General features: G+C 38.0%; 1 protein-coding gene across 3 annotated transcripts in view; it reads right to left on the bottom strand.

Annotated features, from left to right (window-relative positions):
* LOC120415549 (LIM/homeobox protein Lhx3) overlaps nucleotides 1–26310 on the bottom strand; it is an 86037-nt gene extending 59727 nt beyond the window's left edge. The window contains exons 1-2 of one of the 3 annotated variants that reach the window (XM_039577123.2): nucleotides 26037–26310; nucleotides 23256–24042 (exon numbers count right to left, since the gene is read on the bottom strand). In XM_039577123.2, coding sequence (XP_039433057.1) covers nucleotides 23256–23583 — 328 coding nt within the window. In that variant the 5' untranslated portion in view covers nucleotides 23584–24042; nucleotides 26037–26310. The remainder of the gene's footprint in view (nucleotides 1–23255; nucleotides 24043–26036) is intronic. The other 2 variants (XM_039577119.2, XM_039577120.2) reach the window with 2 other exon arrangements.
* Between the last annotated feature and the right edge of the window lie 536 nt (nucleotides 26311–26846).

Genomic DNA, 26846 nt, shown 5'->3' with positions numbered 1-26846 from the left:
ATGAAAAAGAACATGACTCCAATTTACTTCTGTTCACGGTATCAGCGACCCAGCTGTGAAGGGATTTCACTTTCGGAAGGGATAGGCCCTAGACTCCGACAAAAAATACGTGGTAATGAATATGAATTGATTCCGGTGTGGGTTAGCTTCTGCAACCAGTCGCAAAGGTTTGCTCCTAATGAGAGGAATTCCCCTGTGTAGTGCTGCTATAGGAAGTGACTTCCAGCCAGACTGACTGACTGATGTGGTAAAAAAAATATTAAAAGGGGGAAGTCCTCCTCTTCTTCTTCAACGTAAGTTAACAGCCCTGTAAAAGCATGAAATATTAGCACGCGCTCTATTTGTCATGTGCGGCCAAAAGAGGGAACCCACATAAATCACGTGCGCGCACGGGATGTGATGAAGATATTGGTGCCATATGGTGCGTCCTTTTTGCTTGGGCGGAAGTTTCGTCAAAGTCGTTCGACGGTGACGGCATTGACCGCCGCGCCGGTTCCGGTCTTTGCCGCCAGGTATCCTAAATTAATACAATTTAATTCCCTTCCCAAATTCTGACAGGTCAAACAAAACAGATTCCCTCCTAATGATGCCACGTGCAACGGAACCCCGAATCGGCGCGTATTTGCCAACCTGTTAGTCCTGATTACTTGATTTTCTGATTCTCCCTGGTGTTCCCGAGTGCGGTAAAAAATTAAATGCAAATAAGATTTATGAATTGAGTCAATATTTGCGCTCTTGTCTCTCAAAAACGTGAAGTAAACTTCAAACATTCACTCGGGGCGGGGACTGGGACGTATTCCTGCAAGTCATTGGAGTTGTTTTGCCATTTCAAGTGTAGAAGGAGGGTGCCAGGTGGGAGCAACAGAAACGCACAACTTTGCCATCGCATCAACATCAAAGCGGGCACAAATATTTGTCCTAGCCACTTCAAATATTCTCCTGCTGAGGCTTTGAGTCCTTGCTCGGGGAACGAGGCTTTCAGGTTGATTGTGGGCGCCGTGGTGAGGACTTCTGATGGCGCACACATGTGTGTTGGGGTTTTCAAAGTAAAGGAAAGAGAGTCTTTTTGATTTCGATGAAGATTGATAAATGTTATTCATATCAGCATGAATTAAACAATTTTTTTTTAATTTCAGGCCTTGATTTCAAAATTTTGAAGCAAAATGCGTAAACATGATAATTAGGTTTCAGTAAATTTGCATGCTTTTGCGGAACCACGAAATTAGTTTTACGGATCTGTGCCATTTTTTTACTTTTCCAAGATGTCAAACACTTTCCAAACTCAACTGAAAATTTACAAGCGTTGATGTGAGTTTTGTTATAAAAATGTTAAAATTTTGCCTAAAAAAACTAAAACTAAAATTTCCAAAAAAGGAAGGTAAAGAATATTCCAAAATGGTGTATTCATCAATCTACTGTTACAAATTTGATAAATATCATTGAGATCATAAAAAAATCTAGGGTATTTTTCTGATATGTTTTCCCAAAATTCAATATTTTAAAAGTGAAAAAAAAAACCCTTACTTGATTCCAAATGTTAAATAGATCTATAGTAGATTATATTTGAGTAATTCTCTACCAACTCACACGAAATCGGGAAAAGTTGCCCCGATCCCTCTTCGATTTGCGTGAAACTTTGTCCTCAGGGGTAACTGATCACGAATCCGAGGTCTGTTTTTTTATATCTCGTGACGGAGGGTCGGTATGACCCCTTCAATTTTTGAACATGCGAAAAAAGAGGTGTTTTTCAATAATTTGCAGCCTGAAACGGTGATGAGATAGAAATTTGGTGTCAAAGGTTCTTTTATGTAAAATTAGACGTACGATTTGATGCCGTTCTCAGAATTCCGAAAAAACGTATTTTTAATCGAAAAAAAAACACTAAAAAAGTTTTAAAAACTCTTTCATTTTCCGTTACTCAACTGTAAATTTTTTTGGAACATGTCATTTTAAGGAAAATTTAATGTACTTTTCGAATCTACATTGACCCAGAAGGGTCATTTTTTCATTTAGAACAAATTTTTAAATTTTGAAATTTCGTGTTTTTTTAACTTTGCAGGGTTATTTTTTAGAGTATAACAATAATCTACAAAGTTGTAAAGCAGATAATTATAAAAATTTTGATATATGAACATAAGGGGTTTGCACATGAACATTACAAGATATCTCGATTTTACGAAAAAAAAAGTTTTGAAAAAGTTACATTTTGAAACTATTTGTTTCGTCGTCCGTGTCTGTCGCGGGTGACCATGAACGGCCATGATCGACGACGACCAACTTTTTCAAAAAAAAATCGTAAAATCGCGATAACTCGTGATGGTTCCGAGCAAACCCCTTATAAATAGATATCGAATGTTTTGTAATTGTCCGCTCTACAACTTTGTAGAACATTGTTACAAACTTAAAAATAACCCTGCAAAGTTAGAAAAAAGACAAAATTTCAAAATGAAAAATTTTGTTCTAAAGGAAAAAAATGATCCTTCTGGGTCAATGTACATTAAATTTCCCTTGAATTAACATATTCAAAAAACATTTGCAGGTGAGTAATGGAAAATGGGAGAGTTTTTAAACTTTTTTAGTATTTTTTTTCGATAACTAGGGTTTTTGGCTTTTTCCCGTGAAATTTTATGTTTGTTTGAAAATGTAACGATTTTTCTCAAAATAATTGATCATACTCAAATAGGAATAAACATTATTTTATGAAATACTGTAGAATTAAGCTAGTGAATACCCTGGTTTAATTACTAATATAGGGTAAGTGATTTTTGACGATTTTGTGGACGGCTAAAACTACGACTAAACTAGCTAAATTTAGTTATATTTTCATTCGCTGTAATACAAAATTTTACTGCCTTTTTAATTTGAAAGGAATAATTTCGAAAAGCTTAAAAAATCAAACTTTTGTTTTATTCAAAATAAAAGGAAGAGTTTTTTGAACATTGAAACATTTAAATTTTTTCTGAGTTTAACGATATTTGTTTACTTGGGTGGATGATTCCCGTGAAAGTTAAAAAATAACCTTTTTTGTTTTCTTTTCTCATTTAAAATGAAAATTTCGATTTTGTTAAGAAAATATATCATTTTTGCAAATTGTTTTCAAATTTAGTTTTTGAAAAGTGAGCTTAAAAACCTAAAAAATATGTTTAATGGGCTAAATGTCGCAAAAAATCAATTTATTTTACTCATTTTGGCTGGACAAGATTGTTTAATCTGGCTTTGATATGAAATTCAATAAAATAAATATTGATATAACAGAAATAAATAAGCGAAAACATGTTAGCTTTATTAGTCGAATATTAAAAAATAGTTCAGTAAAATAGTGTATAAACAAGGTGGAAACTTTTTTGAAAATTAGAAATTTTTTTTGTGTCACGCAGGGATGGAATAATCGCAAAAAAATCAATTTCGCTTGCGAACTTTCTTCATCCGCGAAAGAGAGAGGAGGCAAATCACGGAAAAGAAAATCGCTCCCGAACTTCTCCAAGAAAATCAATCTGCTGATGATTTTTTTGTGAATTTCCTTGTCAGCACCACTTAAAAATATTTATTTCACTTTGTTTACACACAATGCCCATCCAAAAAATGTGACAGGTCATACTTCGACGTGTGACGTTACACTTGCTAGTGTAGTAGTGAAAAAGAAATTCCGCCGAATAATCAAGGTGATGATGTTTTTAGATTCCTTTTACCGATCTTTCGTGCGCGAGAGAGAAGAGCCAAACTCCCCTCGGATTTTTTCTCTTGATAAACGTTCAATAATTTTCTTTTGATGATGATTATTCCATCGCTGGTGTCACGTTACGTATTTTTTTTTAGTTTTATGAAGAATAATAAATAATGAAGCATAAAAAGTAGTTTCTGTGATTTAAACATAGGATTTTCAGAGTTATTTTAACATTTTTCACGTTCCGCGAAATTTGCGTCAAATTTGGTGTTTTGAAATTGAGGTCCCCGTGAAATTTGCAATTTTTGCATCACCGCAAATTATTGAAAAACACCTCTTTTCTCGCATGTTCAAAAATGAAAGGGGTCATACCACCCCTCGGTCACGAGATATAAAAAACGGACCTCGGATTCGTGATCAGGGACAAAAATTACCCCTTAGGACAAAGTTTCACGCAAATCAAAGAGGGGTCGGGGCAACTATTCCCGATTTCGTGTGAGTTGATAGAGAGTTACCCATTTGCAATCAAAAAGTACTTTACAGATTTATGACTTAATGTCTCGTTTTTAAGCTATAGCCACCGAAAGTTTGATTTTCGTGAAATATTTGCAGTTTTTTTGATCTTTGAAAACAGTGACCATGAGTGACCATTTGTGATTTTTTTTAAAAGTTCTGCTAAAAGTTTGCTTTCAAATTGTCTAAGAGACAAAGAAGATTAGACCTTTGGTTGCACAGATACAGTGGCTTATAGAAAAAGAAATAGGAAAATTATTTTTTTCTAAGTCCAACCCAAACATCCCTCCATTTTCTAATGCCGATGTCTCAGGAACTAATGGACCGATTTTCAATGTTAAAAACGAAACATTTGTGAAATTTTTCGATCTTTTCGAAAACAATATTGAAAAAAAAAAAATAAAAATTTTGAAGCACACTTAAAAAAGTCGTTTTCTTGCTACAGCACGCGTACCTGGTGCGCCATCCTGATTGGTATGGTTTGAATTCCCAAAAGTGAGATTCTAATTGGAAATCGTCGTCGTCGTGCTAACGTGCATTTTGGGTCAAATTGAGTTAAGAACGCCATTTTGTGCAGCTCACAATGCCTCACCTTTTGACCTTCACAGGTGCCCAAAATTCGATTTCAATCCTGAGATATTAAACGAAATCTGAAAAAAACTCCGTGCATTTTTGTCACATTACATATGAAAGTAGTTTCAATCTTGTCGTGCTAACTTGATGTAATTGCGACAATTGGCCAAAGGGATTGCAGGTCAGAACGCGTTTGACGCACGTACAAGTTAGACTACCGTAAACATTTGTAATTATAACTCGGGACACCAGCAACCTTCTTCAACCAAACTTCGGGACAATGCACATAATGGTCAGCCAAACAAAACGTGTTTGTTATTGTTTACAATGCGTGCTTTCGTTTTTGTTTATTCAAGGTCAAACATTAAAACGCGATTTTCTCGGAACGTCGAAATGGCGGGTGCGACAAGATAGCACGACGACGTCAAAATGTAATTTTCAAAAACATTGTAGAACATGGTCCTAAAAAGTTATTTGTAATTTGAAAAAGCCATTTTTGAATGATTTTTTCTGCATCTTTAATATCGGAATTAAGCTATATCAAATCCCTCAAATTTGGAACACATTCTTAAAATAATCAATAAGTTATCTGGTTGTGGAGTTTAGGGTCGTTTTTTAAAGGCACACTAATCAAATGGTGAAAATCTCCTCCACAAAATGGTGCGTACGAGCCATGAATACGTAAGCTCACTACACAAATGTGTCCAAGCTGACGGAAATATGACGTTCACAATTCATGTGACAAATCTGTATTCTGCTCACAGAAAAAAAGAAGACAAAAGACTAAAAACGCACGAACTCTCCATTAAGGGTGTGGAGAAAGCACTTCCATGTACCCAACCAACTGAACCCGGAACGATTCTGGCAAACATTTGGTGGGGCTGGTTCACGAGAGGAAAGTTGTCGTCGTGTAATGCGTACAACTGTCCTAGAGCGTGACGAGACAATCTGTAGTTGGGGTTTGGGGTGGAAAACAAACTGATCTGCGCATGCGATTCCCCCCATTCCAACCCAAAAGGGGATGTTTGGAGTTGGAGTAATTTCCGCTTCTTTTCACTCTCTTTGGTTTGAATGGAAAAGGAAGCAAAAATAGTATGGCGAATTAAAAAAAAACAAAACAAACTGTAATAACTCATTAAAAAGCAGTAAAATGAACAATTACCAGTACTTGTAACAACAAACCCATCCTTAAATTGTAATCCTCCCAAGTCAAGAGCAGAGTAACACAATATCCTTGACAGCCCAGCGGAAACCCTAAACCGTTCCATCAATTCGCCACTTGTACGTCACGTGGCCGCTAAAAAGCGTTAAACCAAACGTCGTCGTCGCCGTTGCATGCCTTCGCCCGAGGACAAATATTGTGTTACAAAATAACATTTATGCGCTGTTGTTCACTTTTTTTCTGCTGTTGTTCAACACCCCTCCATGGCCACACTGCTGATGCAGGCTGACTGGCTGGCACACGCCCTAATCATCAGCTCGTGTATGTTCTAGTTGTTGACGTTGAGCACTGAACCACAAACGCGTTCCATCGAATGTATCGAAACCCTCGTCCTGCGGATCCATTTTCCTGTGACCACTACAGGAAGAAGGGAAAAGCGTTTTGAGAAAGTTTTTCCCATACGCTGTTCTTTTTTTTTGTTTCGAGTAAACATTGAAACATAAGTTCGCATTGTAATTGTTTCCTGAGGGCATACTCGGTACTAGTGTGAATTTGGAGGGAAAATTGGAATTGAGTTTTGGTGGGAGCACGGAACGGGAAGAAGACTTATTTCATACTTTTTTTATATTTGCGTATTTAAGTTAGTTGAAGGTTTGTTTTTTAAGTTCTGCTTAGTTATGACTTTTCATATATTTCATTCAGACAAAAATAGTATTGTGTGTTCAATTCGCGTTACGTCTCAATGACAAAATTTGCTATTTTGACTTATTTGTTCGTTCTTGATAATTTTCATGCATAAATTGCTCAATATATTTTGTCTTAAAATTTAAATATGTGATTTATAATCTATTTTTTAGCAAAACCATTTTGAAAGTGATCATCTGATCAACATTTTAATGGCAGAGTTGTTAAATTAAATAAATTATACGTCCCGAAATTTAACGTTGACATCAATAAACGCTTCAGTTTGTCGTGCTCCAATCAACAGAATTATTTTTGAATGGATTTCTGGAAAAAAATTAAATAGTTAAGTTCGGGTATAAATCCTATGAAAATATCTTGAGCAGCCAAGTGCACCCACGTTTGGTTGATTCCTCATAATAAGGTGCGCAAAAATGATTGATAAATTGGCAAGGAATTCACTAGGATTCAAATCTGTTGATTAGAGCGTGTTCAAGAAGCCCACATTTATCATACCATGAAGAAACTGAAGCGTTCACTGATATCAACTTCAAAAAGGTTGAGTTGTGATGAAGAAGTGTCCTTAAGTACAACTGCAGCAAAAAATATTGCAAATGTTCTGGGCTGCTTTACAGTTATGCTACTTTAAAAAAATTAGTAATAATAATAAATATAAGAAAATATTTTTAAGTCATCTGTGTGCCCTGAATTAAGTTTGTTGTGCTTTAAAATGCCCAAATTGGAAATAAACGAAATGAAATATGTTTTTTAAATATTTTTTTGAAACCATTTTTTTTCGCAAACACAAAATAATGTCTAATACATCAGAAAGTGTTGAAAAACAGTTTTTTAAGTTAAATTGAAAGTCAAAATATTTTTAGGTCAAATATGAGAAGAAAAACAAAATGGTTTCTTTTTCAATTAGACCAAAAACACCCGATTTTCGGTGATATCTCAGCAACTAAAAGTCTGATTTACAATGTTAAAATATGAAACATTCGTGAAATTTTCCGATCTTTTCGAAAAAAATACTTTCAAAAATTTTAAATCAAGACTAACATTTTAAAAGGGCCAAAAATTCAATAATACGCCCTTTTGAAATGTTTGTCTTTGTTTAAATTTTTTTTCAAATATTTTTTTCGAAGAGATCGGAAAATTTTACGAACAATTCATATTTCAACATTGTAAATAGGACCATTAGTTGCTGAGATATCGACATTAGAAAATAGTGGGCTGTTATTGTGAGACTTAGAAAACATCAATTTTCCTGTTTTTAAACACTTGCATGGCAATATCTCAGCAACTAAGGGTCGTATCAACAAAGTTCAAAAGTGCAAAATATAGAGAATTTTCTCAGCTTTTCAAAAATATTTTTTTAAAAAGTGGGCAAACATGTGCACTAATTTTAAAAAATGAAAAACTGCGACTATTTTCAAAAAAGTCACCTAAAAATGGATTTAACTTGAAAACGGTGCACTTTATCAAAATTTCACTGATGTACTTTTTGATTGCAAATTTGATTTTACATCGAAAAATGAAGTTGAAAAATTTTTACGAGCAATATTTCGAATTTTTGAAAAAAACATTATTGATTAAAAAATTAAAAAAAATTCCTTCAAAAGATACAGATTTTTGAATTTTCATAAATCATTTTTGTATGGACAGCTGCCAAATTTGTATGGAAAATTATATGGAGAATTTAATGATGCAAAATGGCTTCTTTGGGCATACCGAAGGCACCAAAAAAGTTTCAGTCGGATTAAAAAATACAAAAAAAAAATGGAATGACCGAAATCTGAGAGAACTGCTCATCTATGAATACAAAGAGACGAGTTGTTCCTTTTAATTCCGCTATATATTTTTAATATCTTGACAGATACGTACTTCGTCTACTACTTTCAGACTTCATCAGTGTTCTGTTCTGTTCTCGTTCCGATCTATGACCGAGCTAGGGCATAATTATTTAACAGTGATGCCAATTAAAAAATAACAGAAATTTGAGAAAACATCGAGAAAGAATAAAAAAATGATTTTAAATCGAAATTCTCAAGATTCAAAATATTCACATACCATTTATGTATGGGTAGGTGTCAAACGAATCAATATGGATAATATGCCTTCTTTAGTAATTGAAGAAGTTCTCAGAAAAGTTTGAGGAAAGTAAAAAAATACAAAACTTTAAATAAAACAACAGATTACCGCAAAAAATGTTCTGGTTCAAAAAAAAACTTATTAGGGTTGATTAGAAAAATTTAATATTTTGGAAAAAAATCCTGAAGTGGTAGCGCTGGTAAGCTAGTGTTAATTTTTTTATTGTCCCTCTAAAACTCATAGTTTTGTTTTGTTTTTCGACTTCGGGTTAGCGACTAAACTCAAAAGAAAAAAATGTTGAAACATTTATTGTTTAGTTTTGATTTAAAATCTGTGCTAAATTCTGACTGTTGAATTTGGAAAAGAGTTGAATCAGCCACTGGATGATAAACTCAATAATAAATAAATCTGAAAAATCATCAAAATGTAGGTAGCTGAACCTTTAATTTAAAATCAAATTGGGTAGAAAATCTGTGAGCTTCTACAACGTTGAACTCATAACAATTCTAAGTGGTGAATATGTTTGGAAACAACACTAGCCCTAATTAACCCATAAAAGGGATACTTCCCCTTCCACGTAAATCACCTCAATAAAAAAAAGTTGCGGTGAAACTTGAAACTGTGATTCTTTTCCACACATTCCCACAAGCTACGATTGCCCTCCCTCTGCAAAAAAGAAATAACCTGTTGAAAACGCAAAAATATTGCGCCCATCGGCACTTTAGCAGTGAAAAACTATCGGAAACTAGTTAAACTGCGATTTACGCAGCGTTTCAATTAGGAGGGGTTGGATTGGTTGTGGTTTCCGATTCGGCGTGCGCCCGGCTAAACGGAACTATTAACAAGTTTTTCCCGCACGCACACACTTATTCTCACACACAATCAATCTGCAACAACTTCCGGTTCGGGAAGGGGGTTTTGTTTCCACTTTTGCGGGGTGTGTTTTGCCCGTACTTGAGTGAAACCAAACAAGCCCGGAAGCTAATGAGTGTGGCCGGCACGTGTCGGTCGGAAAAAGTGGCTAAATGAAAAATAAATTTAGTTTTCCGTTGGTTTGGGGTTTTTGTTTTTATTCGCTAGAAGCGATTCGATGGTTTGGGGTGGTTGATGCAATATCTTGAAACCGTGAAACCATTTTTAGACCTGATCAAGGGTTGCAACTTATCTGGGCGGTGCGCGTGGGGTTTGGGAAAGTCCCATAGAACAAAATTCACCACCGTTGGTCTGCGGCAGCTTAAGCGTCTAATCCTGGGGCTGGGTTTAACCAAACCCGGTTAAAGCCTTATCGTCGTATCTACGGTGCAGGTGAGACAGACACCGGATTAGTGGCTTGAAATCCCGGGCAAAGCATTTTTTATCCAAAATTGAGATATCTGGTCGGTTGTTCACGGGTGCGTCCGAAACTTAGCTGGAAACCTACGTGCGCCCCAAGTTCCTGTTATCGATGAAGCAAAAATATTTACTTTAGTGACGTACAAAGTAGCGTGTGGTCTTCAACGTCAAGGTCCAAAGGTTGGATAAAGTTTGGAATCGCCAGCAGATAAGCCGCGATTGGTGGCGCGTGCCCTACAATGTTTTTGTTTTTAAACTGGTTCCTGTCTTACCTAGATGTTAGGTCGTTAGGTCAGTCCAGGTGTAGAAGTCGTCTCCCTGGGAAAATAATCTACATCGGAAGAGTTGCTGGTCGGCAGTTGTACTTGCAATCCAAAGATCGTCAGTTCGAATCCCGGATGGATGGGAGCTAAGGTGTAAAAAGAGGTTGCCTCACCATTTGATACCTTGGGATACCTACTTTCAAGTAGGAATCTCGCAATAGAGAGCGTCAGGGCCAAGCTGTTGAGCAAACAATTTTTTTTTATCTATTTTAACATGACAAAAATCTTTTTTAAACGTTCAGTTCTATTGCAATACCTTTATTCAATGCAATTTTTTAAAGTTTGATCAAAGCTTACAAACTTGAGTTGGGCATCATATCCGTCTGACACCTCAGAGAGCTTCGTGACAAATCACTCCAATTATCGGTGCTTGAAATTGGCAAAAATCAACCATTCGGAGATTCACAGCTGAGTTATACCTCTTGTCCAAAGCACTCGCAATCATCGCAGCCCAATTTCCAGAGACTATTAATTCATCACCGGAGGGGATTAAATTACGTTTAGAAGGCTCCAAAAGCCATCATTTCTCACGGGAGCATCGCAGCTCAAAACGCTCATAAATGTCACTTTGTCCAAAAGCTGTGGAATACCCCCGTGGGATTGAGGGATAGTGCACCACCATTCAATGGTATTGGGATCGAACCCATCAATCAAGCGCTGCTCCGGATGATTAGAGATATGCTGTCTTCGATACTTCGACCGGACTCCGGTTGGTTGTGATAAGATGCCAACAGCATCGGCAATCAAATGATTGGGCGCCAGACGACGACGACGACGACAATCTCTGTGCGGCTAATTGGCTTCTCGATGAGCATGATTGGCCGTTCTGAAATCTCTGAAATTTTCAATTTGTAGCGCCACCAGGACAATAGACATTTTTTTTTCCTAAAGTTGAAATAATACTAATGAAATTAAGTAAATAATCGACGAAAGGTGCAACCACATGATCGATCAAAATTCTAGTTGACAGTACTGCGCTATTGGAACATGCATTATGACCAAGGAATCGAGGCCTATTTATGACTCAATTGACGTTCCTTTTTTGTTCGATGGCTCTTACCGTATAAATACTGATGGTCGAGGCAAGATTGTGTAAATTTTGGTGTTCTACTGACGTGCCATCGACAATAGGAATCAGTACTTAGTTTGTTTTTTGATTATAAAAAATGGAGAGTTGTGGTTTTCAATTTGAAACTTTCATTTTTGCAATTCCGCTATAAAACTGTCAACTTTTCCTGTCCTTCTAGAAAAACGTTCTTTCATTTTTTAAAGGGTTAAAATGGATGATAATATACATTTTTATGTATGTTTCTATTGTGAAATTGTCTCAGGAACACGAATATGATAAAATTATCACCATAAAATGGGATCTAAGGGGTCCCCCGAGCAAAAATTTACAACCAAAAAATTCACTAAAAGTAAAAGTGTCTATTCAATATGTTAAACTGCCTTACCCAAAGCGTTCTCAGTCTCAGATGGTAGTTCCAGATGTCCCCTACAAGCTGCAGGTCGATCCGAGTTAATATCTGGATGGAACACTTTTTTATTTGAGTTTAAAAATTATGCTATTTTTTCACTAAAATGCCAATAACTCCCTTTAAAATTAACCAATTTGAATGCTCTACCCTACATTTTGTTGCATTTTTGAAGCCCTTTAAGATGCATTTTGAAATTAAATTGAATTTTGCCTAAGTGATAGCCTTTTTAAGATTTTTTACGTCTTGAACCTTGTAACTTTGTGTCTCGATTTGCCCCACTTCCCGTTGACCTAGAGTGCTCATATTTTGGCCAGATGCTAGTTTTATGTGTACGAACAACCCCTGAAAATTTCAGGCAGATTGGTGAGGTCCAAACGACGTCCCATACAAAGGGGTATGCCCTGTTCGTGGACTCGCTCTTAATTCCTTTCAATACCAGTGCTGAAAAGTTCTACTTTTCAGCACTGAAATGAGTGCTGAAAAGTTGCACTTTTTAACACTTGTATTGAAAAGTAACATTACTCAATTTTTTGTTTTGAACGGTGAATTTATCGTTCCATTCCATTCAAAAAGCGCTTTGCAATTGCAAAAAATGATTTTTTCAGTTTCGGTAAACCTCGTTAGATCAAAGTACGACTCGTGTTAAAACAATCTGCTTTTTGCAACTTGTTGCATAAACTACTATTTTTACCTAGGAAGTTTGAAACAGAGTTTGCGATGTCCAACCACAACGACTTAAAAAAATATCAATGATTATCATCTGTAATATTATTGAATGCTACGTACTTCACATACGATTTATAAAAATATCGTAGTATAATTTTCCGATTCATGGAGATTTGGTGTTCCTATCATTTCTTGCTTTTTTCATTTGCCTCTTGGTTACAGAGGATTTTTTCAAAGCAATTATATAAAAACTATGAAAAATTTGACTAAACTGCCCACCATCGAAAAAACGGCTAATATCCACTTTTGGCAAAAACGAGATATTAGCACCAGGTGATAGAGGATGTTCCAACTAATCTTTTGACCCTTGAATTTCACTGAAATAGTGTATAGACTTGGCTGCCGATGCGAAAAACCAAACGGCTAATATGCCACTCTTATGGGAAATTGCCTTGACGGAGATTTAGTGACAAACACTAAAACGCGTTTTTCTCGGAATACTTGATTTGGCATAATAGCCGGATTTTCAATTATGGGCAGTAAACAAACCTAGAAAGAATGGGTTTAACGTGAAATTTTGATATTTCAAAAGGGGACTAGAAAATAGTAAGCTGAATTTCTCGAGTTACTGCGAACAATTAGACCTCGTACAGCAGTGACAAAACAGCACAAGGTTGTGCCATCAAATCGAGCTGATATCGCACATAGTGTATCGCAAAACCAGGTACACCGAATTGTACGCTACTTCCGAGATGTCCACCTCACGATATCGGTTCGGGCTTCCACCTAAGTGCCTATCACTGTTTTCCCGGGAAAGATGCCACCCAAAAGATACCTCCGTACGACATCGCCCCTTCACGCACCCCATTTAACTGGAGTAGCGATTCTGTGGCAGCACTCCCTTGTTCTGCCCATCCGAGCCATGTTTCGGGGTCTCCAAAACGGTCCCTTGTCAGATGGTATCGCGCGCAAAGTTACGTGACACCACACCGTTGTGGAGCTGTCATGTACCCGTCAAAAGTCCGTTGGGCGGTGCATTTTAACCGGCCGACGCCGAAGAATGTGTCCGCATCCGGAAGAGCCTGGCGTCGCGTCAGACCAAACACACGTGTACGTACTCGTTAGCTGGACTTGGACGGGCTGGAGGTACTTAAGCTGGGAGGCACTTAACCAAGTAGCTACTTTGCTAATCCGTTGATAAACGCGTGTAACGCTGAGACTTTACTTCGTAAACATGCACGAGAGTCACAAAGTTACAGTTTTACGTGTTTATTTTCGTTGTTTTATCTGAGATCAAACAATTGCACTGACGACGTCGTACTTTTTTTTTCTTTCTGAGGTTCAAGTACACTCCAGCGCAGTTTACCTCTGTGTACTATAAATATTTGCACTTTTGGTTGGACACAAAAACGACGCGATGTAGATGTTGCGGTAACATTCTATGGAGTAACTTGAGAACGATCAAAAGTACTAATAAAGAACCTATTTTTTTGTAAAGTGATTCGTTTTGGTAGCGATTGAAAAAAATCTTTATGAAAAGATTTTGTTTTGACACTTACTAAGAGAGTATTTCGTAAAAGAATTTGTCTCTCCTCTCTCATACACAAAAAATCGGTAACACTACTCGACAAAACAAAACTTGTGTCAACGGATTCACGATATCTCATCCGTTCCTGAGAGAAAAGGCATCCCCGAATCCGATGCAATCGACAGAATTTGATTTTATGTCCACGCGGACTGATGAAAAATTGGTACATTTTTTAACATAAAAAATCGAACAATTTAAAAAAAACCATGCGTCTCCTCCCAATTATATGAGCCATCTACAAGAATATGGAAGCGCCTGGTGCATAGCCATTTCCTTTAAGCACAACGGAAACAACCAATACAAATGTATAAAAAAGTTGTCAAGTTCTCGGGGGGTCCACAGCTAGCATTTTTTGTACGATTATAAAAAATAAATATTAAAAGTTTAAAATTAATTTATTTAAAAAACATATTTTTTGATTTATTTGTTTACTAAAATTTTATGTATCTCAAAGATCTATGGGTACTTCGGGATGTCCATGGTCATCCAAGGACTGCCTGGAGTTAAGATCTACGAGTCTACCGCCGTAACAAGCAAGAGGTCGTCGGATTTTGACCCCGGATCATGTGCGTATAGCATCAGTGCATATGGTAGACTACTGTATGAATGTGTTGGGATGTTCATGGTCATCCAAGGACTCCCTGGAGTTAAGATCTACGAGTCTACCGCCGTAACAAGCAAGAGGTCGTCGGATTTTGACCCCGGATCATGTGCGTATAGCATCAGTGCATATGGTAGACTACTATATGAATGTGTTGGGATGTTCATGGTCATCCAAGGACTCCCTGGAGTTAAGATCTACGAGTCTACCGCCGTAACAAGCAAGAGGTCGTCGGATTTTGACCCCGGATCATGTGCGTATAGCATCAGTGCATATGGTAGACTACTGTATGAATGTGTTGGGATGTTCATGGTCATCCAAGGACTCCCTGGAGTTAAGATCTACGAGTCTACCGCCGTAACAAGCAAGAGGTCGTCGGATTTTGACCCCGGATCATGTGCGTATAGCATCAGTGCATATGGTAGACTACTGTATGAATGTGTTGGGATGTTCATGGTCATCCAAGGACTCCCTGGAGTTAAGATCTACGAGTCTACCGCCGTAACAAGCAAGAGGTCGTCGGATTTTGACCTCGGATCATGTGCGTATAGCATCAGTGCATATGGTAGACTACTGTATGAGTGTGTTGGGATGTTCATGGTCATCCAAGGACTCCCTGGAGTTAAGATCTACGAGTCTACCGCCGTAACAAGCAAGAGGTCGTCGGATTTTGACCTCGGATCATGTGCGTATAGCATCAGTGCATATGGTAGACTACTATATGAATGTGTTGGGATGTTCATGGTCATCCAAGGACTCCCTGGAGTTAAGATCTACGAGTCTACCGCCGTAACAAGCAAGAGGTCGTTGGATTTTGACCCCGGATCATGTGCGTATAGCATCAGTGCATATGGTAGACTACTATATGAATGTGTTGGGATGTTCATGGTCATCCAAGGACTCCCTGGAGTTAAGATCTACGAGTCTACCGCCGTAACAAGCAAGAGGTCGTCGGATTTTGACCCCGGATCATGTGCGTATAGCATCAGTGCATATGGTAGACTACTGTATGAATGTGTTGGGATGTTCATGGTCATCCAAGGACTCCCTGGAGTTAAGATCTACGAGTCTACCGCCGTAACAAGCAAGAGGTCGTCGGATTTTGACCTCGGATCATGTGCGTATAGCATCAGTGCATATGGTAGACTACTATATGAATGTGTTGGGATGTTCATGGTCATCCAAGGACTCCCTGGAGTTAAGATCTACGAGTCTACCGCCGTAACAAGCAAGAGGTCGTCGGATTTTGACCCCGGATCATGTGCGTATAGCATCAGTGCATATGGTAGACTACTATATGAATGTGTTGGGATGTTCATGGTCATCCAAGGACTCCCTGGAGTTAAGATCTACGAGTCTACCGCCGTAACAAGCAAGAGGTCGTTGGATTTTGACCCCGGATCATGTGCGTATAGCATCAGTGCATATGGTAGACTACTATATGAATGTGTTGGGATGTTCATGGTCATCCAAGGACTCCCTGGAGTTAAGATCTACGAGTCTACCGCCGTAACAAGCAAGAGGTCGTCGGATTTTGACCCCGGATCTTGTGCGTATAGCATCAGTGCATATGGTAGACTACTGTATGAATGTGTTGGGATGTTCATGGTCATCCAAGGACTCCCTGGAGTTAAGATCTACGAGTCTACCGCCGTAACAAGCAAGAGGTCGTCGGATTTTGACCTCGGATCATGTGCGTATAGCATCAGTGCATATGGTAGACTACTATATGAATGTGTTGGGATGTTCATGGTCATCCAAGGACTCCCTGGAGTTAAGATCTACGAGTCTACCGCCGTAACAAGCAAGAGGTCGTTGGATTTTGACCCCGGATCATGTGCGTATAGCATCAGTGCATATGGTAGACTACTATATGAATGTGTTGGGATGTTCATGGTCATCCAAGGACTCCCTGGAGTTAAGATCTACGAGTCTACCGCCGTAACAAGCAAGAGGTCGTCGGATTTTGACCCCGAATCTTGTGTGTATAGCATCAGTGCATATGGTAGACTACTGTATGAATGTGTTGGGATGTTCATGGGCATCCAAGGACTCCCTGGAGTTAAGATCTACGAGTCTACCGCCGTAACAAGCAAGAGGTCGTCGGATTCTGTGTTGAGTTATATTTTACTGTTTTCTACATTTGATATTTATTTTTATGTTTCCAGTTCTATTAGAATATTTATTTTTGTTTGTTGTTTTTTTTTTAAATTGGGAATGGATTTAATCTATCAAAAGTGTCACAATTTAAGATAACGCACTTGAAACCATTTTATTTTTGGGATGTTCCTTTGTTGAAGTGTCATGTGTTAATACCAGCTACGACTGCTTTTATCTTCGTTCTAAGATATGAATTTTATTGCATTTCTGGAGCAACATATGAAAGGGGCGGTATGTTGCTCCAGATTTTAAGTTATTTTAAAAGTAGCAGATTTGTTTCCTATATTCGTTTCGGATGTTTGAAGTGATAATAATAAAACAAAATGTTTTGCTTACAATAATACATTTATTTTTCTTTTATTAGTTTTGCCTATACTATTTGAACAAATATTTTTGATATCGTTTGCTTATTTGACATTCTCCGGTACAATGATATTATGATAAATGATATTGCTGACTGATGAGTGATGATACGTAATACTAGGTAGGGACCATCCATTAACCCCTCTGCTCTCGTGGACAATTTCCATACAGAACAAATCTTTTTGGTATAGAGCGTGGACAATGGTATTTTTGGCATTTTTTTTTTAAATCGTAGAGTAATCCGAATAATATTGCATCGAGTGTAAAATATTGATAAGTTTCGAATTTGTATTTGAATTTGTTTAATGTATGAAAAAATAAAGTAAAATAATGATGGGTTAAAGATTCAACTTAAAAAATATCTAACTATTTTTTTTGCATTTCAAGTTTTTTTTTAATTTTAAATCGCATTTTCGTAAAATATTGCATCCAGCGAAAAATATGGCATCTAGGGATTGTTTTCAATAAAATATTTGTTCAATTATGTTAAATAAAGCATAATTGTTTTTAATGCAGAAAAAAAATTATTATGAGTTTACGATTAAAGTGAAAAAATATCATTTTTTTTTGCATTTTAAGTTTTTATTTTATTTTAAATCGTATCTTGGTAAAATATTGGATAATTTTTTTTAATGCAGAATACATAGATTGCATAATGTATGAAAAAATATGTAAAATGATTATGGGTTTACGATTATAGTTCTAAATAATCTATCTATTTTTTTTTGCATTTTAAGTTTTTTTTAAATCGTATCTTCGTAAAATATTGCATCCAGCGTTAAATATGTTCTAGGGATTGTTTTAAATAATAAGTTTCAAATTTCAAATATGTTTTTCAATAATGTTACTTTAAGGCTAATTGTTTTTAATGCAGATTGAATAGATTGCATAATGTATGAAAAAATAAAGTAAAATGATTATGATTTTACGATTAAAGTTACAAAATATCTATCTTTTTTTTCACATTTTAAGTTTTTATTTTATTTTAAATCGTAACATGTTGCATCGAGCGTAAAAATGTAATTTTTACTAGCTCTTATTTTTTAACATTAGTTTGATGGTATAGTTGATGGAATGGTTACCTTCTATATCAGGTATTTATGTAACTTGCAGTAAACTATCAAAATAAAAATAATTGTAATTATTGAAAAACCTGCAAATAACGAATACATAGTTATAGTAAGGTGATATTGCTTCAAATAAACATGATCCAGTTTTTTTCTGTTTTCTAATGACATAGAAAATGAGCTTTTGGTTTTAAATGCTGGTCAAACAATGATTTATAACTTGATAGAACTGTATCAATTAGATCTTCTAGTTTTTGCAAAGAATCATCATCAAAATCAAAAGAAAATAGAAAATTGCATAGTTTTTCAAAATTTATTACAAATAACCATATTTCATCGTTTTTCGGTACCAGATCACCAATTGCCATTGGTATGTTATAGATGAATGTCATCATTTGACTTGCTGACATATTGAAACGATTACTTTGTAACTGTTTTAGTGAAATGTTAGTATTACTCAAATTTCTAATATCATTGGAGTCGTAATCAAACCTCAGAATTCGATTATTAAAATTATCCAACGTAAAATACATCCCAACACATTCATATAGTAGTCTACCATATGCACTGATGCTATACGCACATGATCCGGGGTCAAAATCCAACGACCTCTTGCTTGTTACGGCGGTAGACTCGTAGATCTTAACTCCAGGGAGTCCTTGGATGACCATGAACATCCCAACACATTCATATAGTAGTCTACCATATGCACTGATGCTATACGCACATGATCCGAGGTCAAAATCCGACGACCTCTTGCTTGTTACGGCGGTAGACTCGTAGATCTTAACTCCAGGGAGTCCTTGGATGACCATGAACATCCCAACACATTCATACAGTAGTCTACCATATGCACTGATGCTATACGCACATGATCCGGGGTCAAAATCCGACGACCTCTTGCTTGTTACGGCGGTAGACTCGTAGATCTTAACTCCAGGGAGTCCTTGGATGACCATGAACATCCCAACACATTCATACAGTAGTCTACCATATGCACTGATGCTATACGCACATGATCCGGGGTCAAAATCCGACGACCTCTTGCTTGTTACGGCGGTAGACTCGTAGATCTTAACTCCAGGGAGTCCTTGGATGACCATGGACATCCCAACACATTCATATAGTAGTCTACCATATGCACTGATGCTATACGCACATGATCCGAGGTCAAAATCCGACGACCTCTTGCTTGTTACGGCGGTAGACTCGTAGATCTTAACTCCAGGGAGTCCTTGGATGACCATGAACATCCCAACACATTCATACAGTAGTCTACCATATGCACTGATGCTATACGCACATGATCCGGGGTCAAAATCCGACGACCTCTTGCTTGTTACGGCGGTAGACTCGTAGATCTTAACTCCAGGGAGTCCTTGGATGACCATGAACATCCCAACACATTCATATAGTAGTCTACCATATGCACTGATGCTATACGCACATGATCCGGGGTCAAAATCCAACGACCTCTTGCTTGTTACGGCGGTAGACTCGTAGATCTTAACTCCAGGGAGTCCTTGGATGACCATGAACATCCCAACACATTCATATAGTAGTCTACCATATGCACTGATGCTATACGCACATGATCCGAGGTCAAAATCCGACGACCTCTTGCTTGTTACGGCGGTAGACTCGTAGATCTTAACTCCAGGGAGTCCTTGGATGACCATGAACATCCCAACACATTCATACAGTAGTCTACCATATGCACTGATGCTATACGCACATGATCCGGGGTCAAAATCCGACGACCTCTTGCTTGTTACGGCGGTAGACTCGTAGATCTTAACTCCAGGGAGTCCTTGGATGACCATGAACATCCCAACACATTCATATAGTAGTCTACCATATGCACTGATGCTATACGCACATGATCCGGGGTCAAAATCCAACGACCTCTTGCTTGTTACGGCGGTAGACTCGTAGATCTTAACTCCAGGGAGTCCTTGGATGACCATGAACATCCCAACACATTCATACAGTAGTCTACCATATGCACTGATGCTATACGCACATTATCCGGGGTCAAAATCCGACGACCTCTTGCTTGTTACGGCGGTAGACTCGTAGATCTTAACTCCAGGGAGTCCTTGGATGACCATGAACATCCCAACACATTCATACAGTAGTCTACCATATGCACTGATGCTATACGCACATGATCCGGGGTCAAAATCCAACGACCTCTTGCTTGTTACGGCGGTAGACTCGTAGATCTTAACTCCAGGGAGTCCTTGGATGACCATGGACATCCCAACACATTCATATAGTAGTCTACCATATGCACTGATGCTATACGCACATGATCCGAGGTCAAAATCCGACGACCTCTTGCTTGTTACGGCGGTAGACTCGTAGATCTTAACTCCAGGGAGTCCTTGGATGACCATGAACATCCCAACACATTCATACAGTAGTCTACCATATGCACTGATGCTATACGCACATGATCCGGGGTCAAAATCCGACGACCTCTTGCTTGTTACGGCGGTAGACTCGTAGATCTTAACTCCAGGGAGTCCTTGGATGACCATGAACATCCCAACACATTCATATAGTAGTCTACCATATGCACTGATGCTATACGCACATGATCCGGGGTCAAAATCCGACGACCTCTTGCTTGTTACGGCGGTAGACTCGTAGATCTTAACTCCAGGGAGTCCTTGGATGACCATGAACATCCCAACACATTCATACAGTAGTCTACCATATGCACTGATGCTATACACACAAGATTCGGGGTCAAAATCCGACGACCTCTTGCTTGTTACGGCGGTAGACTCGTAGATCTTAACTCCAGGGAGTCCTTGGATGACCATGAACATCCCAACACATTCATATAGTAGTCTACCATATGCACTGATGCTATACGCACATGATCCGGGGTCAAAATCCAACGACCTCTTGCTTGTTACGGCGGTAGACTCGTAGATCTTAACTCCAGGGAGTCCTTGGATGACCATGAACATCCCAACACATTCATACAGTAGTCTACCATATGCACTGATGCTATACGCACATGATCCGGGGTCAAAATCCGACGACCTCTTGCTTGTTACGGCGGTAGACTCGTAGATCTTAACTCCAGGCAGTCCTTGGATGACCATGGACATCCCGAAGTACCCATAGATCTTTGAGATACATAAAATTTTAGTAAACAAATAAATCAAAAAATATGTTTTTTAAATAAATTAATTTTAAACTTTTAATATTTATTTTTTATAATCGTACAAAAAATGCTAGCTGTGGACCCCCCGAGAACTTGACAACTTTTTTATACATTTGTATTGGTTGTTTCCGTTGTGCTTAAAGGAAATGGCTATGCACCAGGCGCTTCCATATTCTTGTAGATGGCTCATATAATTGGGAGGAGACGCATGGTTTTTTTTAAATTGTTCGATTTTTTATGTTAAAAAATGTACCAATTTTTCATCAGTCCGCGTGGACATAAAATCAAATTCTGTCGATTGCATCGGATTCGGGGATGCCTTTTCTCTCAGGAACGGATGAGATATCGTGAATCCGTTGACACAAGTTTTGTTTTGTCGAGTAGTGTAATCATCTTATTCTAGGTCTTAACTAAAACTTTGATAGAACAAGTTTCTTAAAAAAATCCTGTTTTTCACGATAAAAAGTTTATATTAAAATTATTGATTTTCAGTTCTCCTCAACTAATCGGGCACGACGAACAACGAGTTGGGGCAAGAGGAACAATGCATAAAATAGCATGTTAATTTGCTAACAATTTAACTGTTATCAATTTGATACGTTAGATTAGCATATTTTCATACTGGAAATAATCAAAATTGTAAAAATTACGACCGTACGAGCGATTGTTCCTCTTGCTCCATATGGTCATCTTGCCCAACATTCCCCTAATCCATACATGTGGTTAGTGTCTTTCTCACTACTTACTAATGGTAACACAAAAGATCCGGATGATCTGGAAAACGTGATTTTTGATACTCAATCAACAAGATAAACCAAGACAAAAAATTAAATAAAAAATCGGAAAGATCTGACTTCCTAAAATTCCTCAATATCACGTGAATGGCTATGGTCTCAAGCTGGGTGCTGAAAAGTGGTTCGCAAAACGGCCTCAATTAGAGCTGTCAAAGTGGAACCAATTTACTGTTCGCTAAAAATAGAGAGTATTGTTATCGATCATTATTATTATTTTATTGATTTTTTTTTAACAACCTCTTCTTACCGATCGAAATCAAAAGCATACACAATTTTCCAGCAAAAAAAGTAAAAAACTAGAGAAAATAAATCACATACAGCTGATTATAAAACAGCTCATTTACCAGTAAGAAAAAAGTCATGCTTGTGCTTGAACAGTATCCTACTTTGCAGATGTAAACAAAGTGGGATCATTCAAAAATCACGTTACGCATTCTCTCTATTCATCACCCAGGTCTCAAGGTTGCCAGATCTTCAAACTCGTTTGGAAGGCCTTTCAATTACTTACAATAATGTGTTGTGAAGTCACGTTTATTAACAAAATTTATTGTACGGAATGATTTTTTATGAATTTTTGGTACTCTATTTTGACGATTTGACTTAAATTGTATGAAATATTATGTATTACTCAACACAGTATCAATACTATCTTTAAGGTTTACTTAAATCACCGCAGATATGATAAGCTGCCGGCTAGATTTCCCGGAACGTGCGTTCGTAGGGTAAACATTGTTGTGTGTACTTTGGAGAAAAAAATTGGGCAAGGTAAGTCTAGCGATATATACACCTTGGCCAAAGATAACGCCACCACTTTTCAAGAAATTTTGTTTGCTTCTACTTTTTCAAATAAACAGCTTAACAATGGAGCATTTTCGATTTGTCATTTATGGGTCGGATTTAGAAGGGTCTTCCGACCCATCGATACCCGCAATGAACGTGGTTATTATGAGTGATTGAGCGTTTTATAGACTCCCATAAACCTCGATCTCGGCCATCATAAATCACACTCCGCACTTACCTTCGAGGGCTTTGTTGCGTGCTATCAGTGCCAGCAGCATATCCGGGCTGGGATGATCGGCCAGGTGGTCACTTCCGTTGGCCACCATCGAGCCAACGGTTGGCACCGGGTGGTGGTGAAACTGCGGTTGTGCGCCCATTGCGGACACCACGTTCTGCTGGTCAAGCCCGGGCATGTTGGACAGTAGTGGATGGACGAGCGGTTGCATCACCGACGATGACACTGACAGGTGCGACAGGGACATGCCACGGCCGCCGGAACCTGTCGTGCTGAGATCGACGGCCACTCCACTGGGAATTACGGAGGCAGACGAAATGCAAACCGACATGAACCGACTCCACCTCCCCAAACGTAGAAGCACAAAAAACACACACACTCACTGTCACTCTTGTCGAATTTGGGCGAATTTCAGCTCGAATTCGGACTCTCACCTTGCTCGAACTCAAATCGCGCGTCACACTGCATGACCAGCGGAAGTTCCGTTCATCAACACGTTGCAGGGCTCCAAAAGTTTAGTACAAGTCGCGTTTGCGCGTGTACCGTGCTGTACTAAAACCACCCACCCACGCACACTGCCCTAATTTACACACACATACGAAGTTCGACTTATCAGAAACCATCTGGAGTGCGACGCCGGACTACACGTTCCGTAATGCAGCAGTTAGACTACGACGACGGCGTGCTGTCGAAATTTTGAGTTGTGCAACATTTGGATGGACGACGACGCGGGGTTTGGGATTCTATATCGGGAATCGCCGCCATTACTCATGTGGTTCGGGGGTGGTACCTGTGGGGAGAAGAAATATAAAAAATGTATTTTTCATATTCATTTGTTAGTGGAATTCAATGATTTGGACAATGCATTACGATGACAGTAAGATTTCCAAAGTAGAACTATGTTGCGACTACCCTAGCACCGATATTCTGCTGGTTTATCGGTCATACGGTCATAGATAAATAAACATTGACGTGCCCAAATTTACCGATTTGTAGGTCTTCAGGCCGTTTCAAACGAGTCACTTCGTAGTGCAATGAAGTTGGGACATCATTTGTTGGTATCGTGCTTGCATTACAATTATTTTCACTAATTTTGACAAGATAATTTATTTTGTGTATTTACAACTACTAAAGCTAATTTTTTTTTCAAAAAACTTCAAATATCAAACTGCCAAACTTCAAATTGAGTGAAAACAATTTAAAATGCATTTTTCTGCACTAATAATCATTATTAGCAAGATTGAACCAGTTTATAAATATATTTCAATATTTGTGAAATACAGTTTAGACTTGATTATGTGAAACCTAGATTATCCGAAGTTTAGATTATCCGAGTTTCGATTATCTGAAGGTTTGTAAGGGACTTCGTATAATCAAATCATGAACGAAAAAATCCTATTTTTTGCTTTCAACATCTAATTTGAGTTCTGAGACAATATTTTAGTCAAATTTGAATTGTTTTTTTTGTATATAAAATTTAAAAATAGAGCTTCTCATCATTAAGCTTGAGAAAAAAAATTAAGACAACGAAAAAAAATGTGATTCGAATATCCGAAGTGAAATTTTTCCAATATTTCCGGATAATCGATTCTGGACTGTATAGGTTACCCCTGATTATGGTTTGTTAAACAATTATAGCAACCTATATTTGAATCAAATTGCATAAATGTTTATTTATACAATGTATTCTAAATAGTTTACATTCGGTTTTTTTAAAAAGATTTTTCAATTAAAATAATGTCACTTATAACTTTCTTTAACTTATTTCTTTGGAAAATATTCGTTACTTCGATGTCTGTGCCAACATTGTCAACATACAGTATACAGTAGGGTATTTGCAGGCAACGCTCTAGCTGTCACATACTGATAACAGTGGATACCTACAAAAAGGCGGCGCAGTCTGTCGAAGAAAGTGGCGCGCGGAATAAATTGTAAGAAGCGCAAGAAAAGGTCCAAAACGATACAAGAACGGGTTTTTATCACCTTCCAAACATGCTTACCGTGTGGAAAAAGGGTATGGTTTTGGGCTGTAGGGTAAGGTGACCTGTTTTGAGTTTGTTTCTACTTAGAAAATAAATTTTACTTCCAGATCAAGTTTTTCAAGTAAATTTTCAAACTAAGTCAAAATACTCACCAAATACCCTACCAAACCGAAGAGGCCACCGTTTTTATCGTTTTGCTTGTTACTGCTTGTTGGGGCTGCAAATTTACACTGTGTAGGTGCCAAGTAGTCGGCCCATACATAATGTTGTTTCGAGCTTTTTTTCTGGTTACAGTTGGGGCAAAAGAGCCGACGACGATGCCGCCGCCCCAGTAGCTTATCGTTTTGCAATATTTAATCTAGGCAAAGTGACAATTTGTCGTTCACTGCGAAGCTTGAACTTTTTGTATGGAGTAATTTGTCATGCAAATTTATGCATACTTTTTGTGGCGAATAATGAGCAACATAACGCAGCTGATATCACTGAAATGCTGGCTAGACAGCTAGTTTATTGAAGGAATTTAGTAAACTAAACTATCACCTAAAAATTTTCAAATTCAGATCTTTTTGATAAGATAAAATACATACATACAAATCGTCTAAAACTTCTAGAACGCATTCAGGAACCACGAAAATCTCCTCTGAAAATGTTCCAACTCGCTCGAGCTCCATTAGCCGTCGGTTCACTTCAAAACTTTATCAATTAATATGCAAATAAATTCCAGCCAAGCTGTTCTGATTCTGTTCTATTTTCCGCACAAACACTGCTACTCAAAATAAGAACCACGAAAGCATCCTTTTACCTAATTGTTCAAATTTTCCTCCCGCTCCCGTTTTCGGAGAAAAACCGCACCATTATGAGTTCCATTCAGCCCCTCGACAGCACTCATTACCGGAGAATGCGGCGATCACTTCACCAGCACCATCGAAAACGCAAACATTGTTTTAATTAGAACTTTTTTCCGTCTAAATTTTCACCCCTGAAAGGAAATTTTGTCCGTCGCTCGCGCGGGCACGTTCTGATAAAACATTTCCGAAACTTTTCCTCTCCCAAACGATGGGGCAATGTTTTTGGGGGAAAATGTCCGTTTCACTTTTTTTGTGTTTGATTTTTTTCGCGATCCTGCGCAATTCAACGACTCTTAAAGTCGGGTCTTTCTTAAAACTGGCTTGTAAGAAGTGAACATAAAGTGAATCCGCGAAAAGCTGGAAGCTCAGAAGAAATTTGCGAAGCAGTGATTTTCGCACAAAATGAAAGCAACTGTGAGAGAGGGAAAGCATGCGTTGAGTTTTCCTCGAGTTTTAGTACAACTCCAAGGCTTGAGCGTGTTGTGGTGGAAAATCTGGCTAAGCTCCACCCACCGTTGCTAGGGGCGATATTCACAAACACAGCCACAGAGGAGAGCAGAGGAGGAAAAGTTCTGCACACAGTCGTGGCGCAGCACGCATTTTCCTCTCAAAGTATTGGTTGGTGGTGGTGGTGACGGCGAAGATGGTGGAAAACAGTGGAAATCCCCTTCTCTCTATAATGTATGCTAATCTGATGGCACTGCTACCACCCTCCTGTTGTTCACACATGTGTGTGATATGCTGAAACCACCCACACACAAGTT

Source organism: Culex pipiens, chromosome 2 (assembly GCF_016801865.2).
Source record: "Culex pipiens pallens isolate TS chromosome 2, TS_CPP_V2, whole genome shotgun sequence".
In the NCBI taxonomy this organism is placed as follows: Eukaryota; Metazoa; Arthropoda; class Insecta; order Diptera; family Culicidae; genus Culex; species Culex pipiens.
Note: the sequence above shows the minus strand (reverse complement) of the source record. Positions and strands in the feature narration are given on the sequence as shown.